The 9,611-nt window shown below is 36.2% G+C and overlaps 1 protein-coding gene across 1 annotated transcript; it reads right to left on the bottom strand.

Annotated features, from left to right (window-relative positions):
- Positions 1-5,674: 5,674 nt before the first annotated feature.
- Positions 5,675-9,045, bottom strand: LOC149145730 (receptor-like protein 31). The gene is made up of 9 exons (XM_089453215.1): positions 8,657-9,045; positions 8,087-8,158; positions 7,885-7,956; positions 7,686-7,757; positions 7,432-7,503; positions 6,686-7,205; positions 6,350-6,422; positions 5,958-6,212; positions 5,675-5,805 (listed from the first exon to the last, which is right to left on the bottom strand). The coding sequence occupies exons 3-6, from the start codon at positions 7,932-7,934 to the stop codon at positions 7,121-7,123; spliced, it is 279 nt and encodes a 92-aa protein (XP_089309341.1). The 5' UTR covers positions 7,935-7,956; positions 8,087-8,158; positions 8,657-9,045; the 3' UTR covers positions 5,675-5,805; positions 5,958-6,212; positions 6,350-6,422; positions 6,686-7,120.
- Between the last annotated feature and the right edge of the window lie 566 nt (positions 9,046-9,611).

Raw genomic sequence — 9,611 nt, forward strand, 5'->3', positions numbered from 1 at the left:
GAGTGATCTTTGTTGATATAGGAACATGATCATCAGGTTATCTTCTTATACTGCTACCTTTCAATCCCAAGATGATGATATAGACATCTTGACTTCATAATCTTTTAAGGATTACCAAAACCAAACACTCAATCCATATGTTCTTTGAATTGAGTTTACTGTCAACCGTTGAACTTGCCTCAAACTGTTATCATGCATTCTTGCAATATCCTTCTAGGTAGCGCAACAATATGTTATTCAGATAACCAATATAAAAATATTAATATTAGACTTACCTGATCATGATGGCCACTTTCATTAAGGTATTTGCTTCTTTGAGATCAACATCCTTACGCATGATCCTTCTCCATATTGTTCAAGAATCAAAGTTCCCATGGATCGATCTTGATTACCAAGCTACAATATCTTCCTTGGAGTTGTCATTGTTAACTCCCTTTTCTTTCTTCCGGAGAATGTGCTTGATGTTGATCAAGAGAGTCTTGATCTCTAGCTATTCCAAAGCATGTCAAATTTCTTGTTTCAAGCATCATCTAGCCATATGGAAGGCTTACCAAGCACAGTTTTATAACCAACTATTTTCTGCAAGATTCTTGTAGATATGAACCTTACCCTAGAGAAGTGTTACTTAAAAGATGCATACCTTTGCTTTTGTACAATCATCTAGCCATCCTCTCTTGAACGAACTTCCTTCTTATATTTGTCGAAGATAGGTTTCTTTTCTTAGTAGTGGAAAGACTTTCATTATGCCCTTCACACTACAACTCGACCATTTGCATTCGTTCATCCTTCAAGGGTATTGTTTCCATACTAGATGGAATATATACTAGTCATGTCATAATGGTCTTTCCAAGAACCTTCCAAAATGATGGTTCTTATAGGATCCCTCTTTGCAAAATCACTGCCTCTAACATGATGTTAGAAAAATGCTTGGATGAACAATTATGCAATATGGTTCTAATCTCATTCCTTTTAAACTAGATGATCTTTACTAAAGCAAGTAGATTCTAATTTTTCTACTATCATATGCTTCTATCTATGATGCCATTCTTTTACAAAAATCAAGACTTGTTCTAGAGAATGCAACAATGCATACTACTCTACTTTCTACTTAATAAAATAAAGAGAAATTTCATAAATAACTGGACAAAGATGGATCTTTCTTCAATAGTAAAGATTGCTGGGATCTTGTCAGGTTCTCCCTTCTCTTCAGCTATGTGAGCTTCACCTCTTTCCTTTCTTTTGTTGGACAATCCCTCTTAAAGTGACCATAGTCATTGCATCCAAAGAATTGAGCCTTGGACATATCTGTGTTTTTCTTGGACTTTTCAAACTTCCCTTTGTTCAACTTCTTGGTCCTAGCAATAAAGGCTTGAGACCTTTCATTTGATTTAGTGTCATCTTTTGCCTTGATCTTGGATTCTTCTAAGATACATTGAGCCCATAACTCATCAAATGATGTAGTATCCTTCTTAGAGTAGATACTAGTTGCAAAACTACTCCAATCAAGTGGCAAATCATTCAATGCACAAATGGTCATTTCATAGTCATAAATAGTTTCCCCAAGCCCTTGCAATTGGTCCCTTATTTTTGAGATCTTCATGAGATAAGTGGCCATGTCTTCATCCTTTGACTTTCTTATTCTATATAGTTGATTCCTTAAGGAAATATTTTGACCTGATGTACTTATAGAGTACAACTTTACCAACTTATCATACATAGCCTTGGATGTCTTCAAATCAACAACAAAGGGAACAAGATGATCTTTTATAGATTCAACAATAATTCTTTGTCCCCTTACTTCTCCCTTCTTATATTTTGCTAACTCTTGAGTCTTCTCCTTGTCTGGTTCAGTGACTTCACCAAGGACATATTGCATGACTTCATTTTTTGTTAGTGCCAAGTCAATCCTTTTCTTCCATGCTAGGACCTTGGATGTCTTTAGATCAACAACAAAGGGAACAAGATGATCTTTTATAGATTCAACAATAATTCTTTGTGCCCTTACTTCTCCCTTCTTATATTTTGCTAACTCTAGAGTCTTTTCCTTGTCTAGTTCAATTACTTCACCAAAGACATATTCCATGACTTCATTTTCTGTGAGTGCCAAGTCAATCCTCTTCTTCCATGCTAATAAGTTTGCTGATTCAACGAGCTTGTTGCTTTCCTTGCAAAATGTAGCCGTATGATTTGTAGATTGAGGCACAGAAAACAATATGATACTTGTCAACCAAGAGTCCTTTTCTCCAACTATCTTGATGTTTTCAAGACTTCTAAGGAGACTTCAAAGATGCCCTAGAATGATGACTTCTAGGATGCCTTTAATAATGGTGTCTTTGAACAGTTTCAAAGAGTGAATGATGATCCCAGGATTCCTTGATGCTTTCTCTTCCTCAAGATGATGCACTAGAGAATCTTCAACAAGAACTTGTACTTCCTTCTTTCAATGAGAGTTTGATGATGAGGTCTTCTTCTTCTTTCCTTGTGTCCTTCTACAAAGCAAACCCTTCTTATGTCAACAAGATGATCTTCCAGTTGCCTTTTTGTTTTGTTCACCTTAGCTTTGATACCATGTTGGGGAATACAATAGGGCAACTATCAATTCAATTTCTCCTTAACCTTAATAATTTCTTGTGAACTTTACTTATCTTCTTATGTTTCTTTATTAGATCTTTTCATCAAACAACTATCAAGTGCAAAAACATTAAAGACAATGGACACAAAATGTAGGCTCTAAGGTAGGGCAAAACACCTGCAAGGGGAAAACCCTGAAAATCTCTTCTCTTCTTATAGAATTTGCTTCAAATGAGAAAACCAAGACCCAAACCCTAGATCGAGTCCTCCTCCAAACACAGAGTCAACCCTCCAAGAAACCCTTCCAATTAGGTCATAGATCAACCAAGTCAACAAAGGTCAATCCTTCTTCAGTGAACTTCCAACTTCAACTTCGGCTCCTAGCGTCGACCGTGCAACTTTGACCTTGCAATCTTCGGCCCTATAGTAGTTGCAGAAACCCTAATTTTGGCATGTGTCACTTCAAGAAGTCTTCCTTCAAACAAGCCAAGGTCTCCAAAGTCAGATTAGACGAAATCAAAGTATTCAACTTTTCTTCAACTTGGATCTGCAATTCAGACCTCCAATTTTCGGCCTTCCTTGAAGCTGCAAAAACCCTAACCTTCACATGTGTGAGAAAGTAAAGCCCAAAAACAAACTTTTCTTCTTCTTGACTTCTCCTTGCTTCCTTGATCTTTCCTCTAGCTTCCTTGATTTTCTTTGCTCTAGATCGAACTTTTGTCTTGCGAGATTGAGTTGGTGATGAAGGAGGTTGAAGTTGCTTGTATATATAGCCTTTCCAAGAGGTCGAATAACCTCTTTGTTGAGAAATCTAGGGGGCAACAAGAGTAGGTGATTTCTCATACTTTGATCACTGCTTGTGATGTATTTTTACTTACTTGATTAAATTCTTTTTTCCTTTATTATTATTAGTGTTCTCTATCATCAAACAACTTAAAGAACAATGAGACAATAGGACACAAGATATAGGCGATTAGCTTGGGCCAAAACCTCTTCAACTGAGAGGAAAACCCACCAGAATCCTTCTCTTCTTATAGAACATCAATTGATGAATTTCAAGACCTATGACCCTTGACCAAGACCCTTCAAGACCAATGTTGCACAAAGCGGGGACGAAACAGGGACCTTTTTTTGGAAGCAGGGACATGAAAGCGTCATTTTCCAAAAATCTAGGAAGTAAAGCGTCTACTATGAGAGGAAAACCCACCAGAATCCTTCTCTTCTTATAGAATATCAATTGATGAATTCCAAGACTTATGACCCTTGACCAAGACCCTTCAAGATTAATGTTGCACAAAGTGGGGATGAAATAGGGACGTTTTTTGGAAGCGGGGATGCGGAAGCATTTTCCAAAAATCTAGGAAGCGAAGCATCTAGTATATATATATATTATATTTTTTTCGCATTTATATTCAAAACAAACATCCCAAATACCAAATTAGTTGTAGAAGACGTGAAAACATGCATATTTTTACATATTCCATTGTGCATCAATGATTAATTATTTGAGCATCAACCATCTATATTCTACCAATTACAAACATACATCAAATTTTTAAGCATATTATAAACTAGCAATTGTCCCAAAAGGTACAAAGAGAGGCCGATAGGATTATTAAATTGGAATTGTTGAATTTTTTTAGAAGAGTTAATTGTTTTGTGGAAAACCTTGTTTTCTTGGACTGGATTATTGTGCAATTACCCTTTTAAACGCTTTTTGTCGTTTGATAAAATAATCAAAATATTGTTTTCAAATTTCCATAGATTTCTTTTTACAGTAAATTTCAAATACAAAATCAAATTACAGAGTATTATTTTGTATGGGGCACAACTCTTCTACATTTTGGTCATTCATAGCGGATATTCCAGACAATAGAAGATAAACTATGAACAAATTAATGAAGAGCATATTATTCATGAGGAAAAGTTGTGTTTGCTTATCCATGGAAAAGAACGAAAATATCTGGAGCTTTGACATTGTTGAGGATCAGACTGTTGTTACAAGATTTCACTCCACAGAGAAAGTTGAAATGTAATTGAAATGTAATATAGAGGCAAGTAAAAGAGGAATTTCCCTCAAATAATCACGATCAGCTCTAGAACCCTATTAAACAATGCATCCTTCTCATGCCCTGAATATAATTAAATAAGAACACCATTTCCTGAAACTCGTGGCATGCTTTTAGGGCTACGCTAATCCCAAGAACTCCACCAGTTCATCAGTTAATCCAATCCTGTAATAATTTACTTCATTAACCTAATTAAATTAGATTAGTGACTACCCACATTGAATCTTTAATTTTTACAATTCACTATTATGCTACTGCATTTCAATGAATTTGAGTTCATGGTCTAAAAATTCTTGCAATATCAGAGATATGACATCTCTTGTTCAAGTCACATACTTCCGTCATAAATAGACGTGCCCAATGGTCTCAATAGATTTTTCATTTCACAGAATTTTGCTTGGGAATTTCCATCAACAGGTTCTTTGGAATTCATACCCCTTGATGATGATGCAACAAATATTCCACTGGCCGAGCCGTCCGCAATTGTTCGCCATCTCTATTACGATGTTCAACTGGTTCCAACAAGCTGAACATCTGTTGGCATCTGCTGGCCAGCTTACAGGTTACTCGTCAATGAAAATCGGCTCCAGATCTACAAATACAGCAAGGGGGACATGCTTTCGACTCTAGTTTTGCTGAAGAAAGTGTTGAAGGCATCATCTCCGCGACCAACGGTCTTCTCACTGGGCATCTGGCCATCAAGATGAATGTACCAAGACACAAGAATAACTAAAACTCACAATCTGTCTAAATTTATAATATGCCCCAGCTCTACACGAATTGTTCCCGTGATATTGTTGGAGGACAGATTTCTGTAAAAGCAGCAACGTTATCCGTTAGTCACATTGAATATGCTTAATGCAATTCAACAACTCATTATGTTATAGGTCAATTTAGATTCTGGCCCAGGATTACTTACAGATAAGTTAGCCTTCTAAGTTTTTGAAATTCCAAAGGAATAGTTCCATTCAAACGGTTGCCATGCATATTGCTATAGGACAAAGGACAATGAAGGCACAGCATTAACATTGTTAGCCAGTGGGAAATTATGCTCCGCAAATTCATCACTTGGCTTGAAGATTATATCACTTACAAGAAAATGAGAGCAACACATGAACTAATATTCTCTGGGATCGGACCTTCAAGTTGATTTCTGGCAAGATTTCTGTCTAAAAAAAATACAACCTTGGAATGTTAAATACTTACAGCAAGAATCCAAAAGATATCATAGATTAATGTTTAGTGTATGCGAGGTTTCAAGATATTTCTATCATTTTTATCTCCACTTTCTAGAAAAAGGTTTGGACACAAACTTACAATTCGAACAACTGTTCCAAATTCCCCAGCTCAGGTGGAATTTGCCCAGTCAACTGATTGTCATTTAGCCTCCTGCATATGCATACAACCGTTGACTATGAAAGAGCTATTTCTTATCATGCACGTCCAGTTTCCATTTCTTACATATCAATCATCACAAAATATGTGATCGGAATCTCTTACAGGTATCCCAGCTTTGTCATGTTCCCCAATTCTGGCGGAAAAGATCCCGTGAGATTATTACTGTGTAAATATCTGAGTAGTGCAAAAGAAAGTACAAGAGAATCAGCGTCTTGAAAATTGAACATAAAAGAACTTTATAGTCAAAAAGTAATGGACTTTCACAAACCCAGACGGGAACAATTCGAGCATTAACTATGCAAGCAACTCACAGTTTATCAGTGTAAGTCAAGTTGCCTAGAATCGGATGAATTGTTCCAGTAAAGATGATTATCACTCAAATCCCTGTAATAAATATTAATTGTATCAGTACACTAAAGTTTACACCATAATCACATAATCAAGTTTTTGCCAAAGGTCACAAAACATTTATCAATGAATGAAGGAATATTGATTGATTCTGCATAAGAAATATATTGACAATATCCAAAATCATTATGGATTCTTATTGATTTAGGCTTCCATGCAATTAAATGTAAGAGATTATACTTTAATCCGATCACAGGAAAATTTTGGACAAGTTGAGATCCAGAAAACACTGTACTTACAGAACAGTAAGAGCCTGCATGAGACCAATTACTTCAGGTATCCTTCCGGTCACCTTGTTTCCTTGTGATGACCTAGGATAACCACTTTAAAATTAGGGTAGGACAACTAAAGCAACCAAATTAATGATGTCGGTTGAATAGTGCATACCATGCAATGAATTGCATTACTTAAGCAACTTGCAGAATCTCATATCCCTGCCTATTCAACACAAAATTCCTGATGCTAGAACACAGTTCAGTCCTGGAAATATCTCCACTTACAGAGCAGCCACTTGTAGAAACCCAATTTTGAAGGGGATCTCTCCGGTAAGTTGATTGTATGACAAGTCCCTGATAAGAATACCAGCCCCAATTCAGTAAGTAATTGAGATCACGAGTCTTGCATCAAACCATACATTTACACCCGTTTGTTCATTTAAAATCCAGTTAGGCAAATTAGAAAACATACAAAACTGCATAGCTTGTACAGTTGCCAATATTCTCAGGAATGGTCCCCGAAAAGTTGTTGCCTCGCACATCACTGCATGACAGAGATCAACTATTTAGTAACATTTAAGCTACCACGAAGAATCCTTCAGGTAAAATTTGTTAATGCACTGAAAACGCTGCATCGAGATACATAAATTTAAAGATAAATTCTCTGTGACCGCGAGTTTTGATGGGTTTCATATGCAGAATTAATTCGATGAAAGAAAGCTTTAAAAAATTCTGCATCTACTCCACAAGACAGAAGTATTGTGACTTACAAGAACCACAATCTTGTCAATTGACACATGTCAGGGGAAAGAGTCCCAACTAAGAAGTTGTTGCGCAGCCCCCTGGAAACGATAACAATATGCCCATTTCAAAAAGAATGGGCACCAAATTTAGTTTGCAAACCTAAGAACAGTACTTTTAACACAAATGCTTCTTCCAAACCTTAACAGGAAAATAAAAACAAATTTTGCTTAGTCAGAGAACGATACGCCCAGGAAAACTCATAAAGAACCCAGACTCTTACAAATATTGCAAAACTTCATTCCAATAGATAAGCTTGGGGATCTCCCCACTTAATTGATTGTTTGCAAAATCCCTAAAAAATGCAAAAGCATTGTTAAATGATACTCCTCCAGAATCCAGAGTTTACACATCCTATGCAGTTCTTTGACAAGTAAAGGGCAGCAAAGAGAGTAGAATCCAAAATAGTATTCCCAACCTACATTTTCTTCAAGTTTGGAATCTGAGACAACGTTGAAGGTATAGGCCCCATTAACTGGTTATTCTTCACAATCCTGTAAATTTGATCAATGTGTCAAAAGGAGCTTTCACTCCCTTCTAAGACAGGGCAAAATACAAAAACATCTACAAATTAAGCTAAATTCTTTACAATAGCGAGCAAGTGCAGAATGTTAGGATACTTACAGTTGTTATAGTTGTTTCAACTTCGATATTGAAAAGGGAATGTCTCCATATAAATAATTTAAAGAGACATCTCTGCAGCAACATTGAAGATCAAATCAAGTCAGCGGTTTCTACGAAATATAAACCATGAGAATGATGACTTGTAGATTTGACTAGAGGGACGTTTAGACGCACACAGCAGCTTGGTTTGGCATCAGATATCTTCTCAAAAGACAGTTGTTTTCAGCATAATACTTAACAATTATCTGTAGTAAAGTAATATATGCATCTTGAACCAGACTACGAGTGTTGCATATGGTGAGATCTGCTTTAACCAACTTGTAGTTGAACAGTCATTTTTGTTTGGACAGATAAACGCTTGAAAAGAGACTTTCCTAGATAGGTGGGGTGAACATTTCTTTAAAGGGATTTTCAAGGGTTTTTCATGAGTCGTTTTGTAACACTCCTAACCGATATAACTACATGGTAAAAAAAAAATTAAAGAACTGAGACCGAGAACAGGAAAAGTTTGAGCTGTACAATACAAAAAAAAAAAGTATGAATGACCGTCAACAGAAAAGAAACGTTCACCTGGTGTAGAACCGAGCCATCCAGGCGCCTAGGAAGGATTTAAACTGCAACAAAACCCCACTGGTTGTCATTCAGCCACATGAAGCGCTCACTGTGTAAAAGAGAAACCAAGAGCTGAATCCAATGTAAAAGGCAAGGGAGAGACCATTTCCTTTAATGTCAATGCATGCAATGCATGCAGAGCACTGAATCAACTATGAACATCATATATATTATAAATAGCTGCTCCATTAAGACTATCAGTTTAATTGCAATGAACCCAAAGTGCTTAAAAGTAATATATAGTGAACCTATACAGTGAACTTCTGAATTCACATACATTGACTTTGAGCTTTTTAGATTTCCAATCACTGGGGAAATTTCTCCTCCGAGGTTTAGATGAGAGAGATTCCTGCACAACACAAACCAGAACAAATACAAACATATGAGCTTAAAGTATGCTGGGCATCTGTCTTATTTGATAACGACAGACTGCCCAGCAAACATTCTTAATGATTCCCAATATAACATATTCAGAGTATATGCTCTATCTTACATCAATTCCAGTGGAAAAGTGATATATAAACTTACAATTCAACCTATAAACTTAGTGTGATGGAGAGAATTGGTCGCTGAGCATTTATCTACCACGCACGCTGCTTTTCCCTGTACAAATTTATTAGTAAAACCTATAGATGTTGAAAACCAAAGCATACCTGCTTCTATCCATAAAAGATTTTGAGAATTTCATTCCAATGGATCAAGAATTTCATCTCTATCGATTCTTCTGCTCAACATAACAGCAACAAAATAGAATCGCCGGGATAAACCATGCAAACACTCTTTCAAAAAAACATAAATTAAATTCAAAACAGAGAAAACACAATGAAAATAAAACACTGTAAAATCCAAAATGCATGGCCATGCAACAAAGAAAATAAACTTGAACAAGAAACAAGGCAAGCCAATGCAATGC

Source organism: Pinus tabuliformis, chromosome X, assembly GCF_031772625.1.
Source record: "Pinus tabuliformis cultivar Carrire ecotype Pingquan chromosome X, CPIR1, whole genome shotgun sequence".
In the NCBI taxonomy this organism is placed as follows: domain Eukaryota; kingdom Viridiplantae; phylum Streptophyta; class Pinopsida; order Pinales; family Pinaceae; genus Pinus; species Pinus tabuliformis.

Excerpts from the sequence above, each read along its gene's own strand:
- LOC149145730 (XM_089453215.1), bottom strand. The coding sequence starts at position 7,934 with ATGGGGCCTATACCTTCAACGTTGTCTCAGATTCCAAACTTGAAGAAA. Across the intron at positions 7,504-7,685 it reads AATGAAGTTTTGCAATATTT|GGGGCTGCGCAACAACTTCT; the intron begins GTAAGAGTCTGG and ends TATCGTTTCCAG. Across the intron at positions 7,206-7,431 it reads TTGACAAGATTGTGGTTCTT|TGATGTGCGAGGCAACAACT; the intron begins GTAAGTCACAAT and ends TCTGTCATGCAG.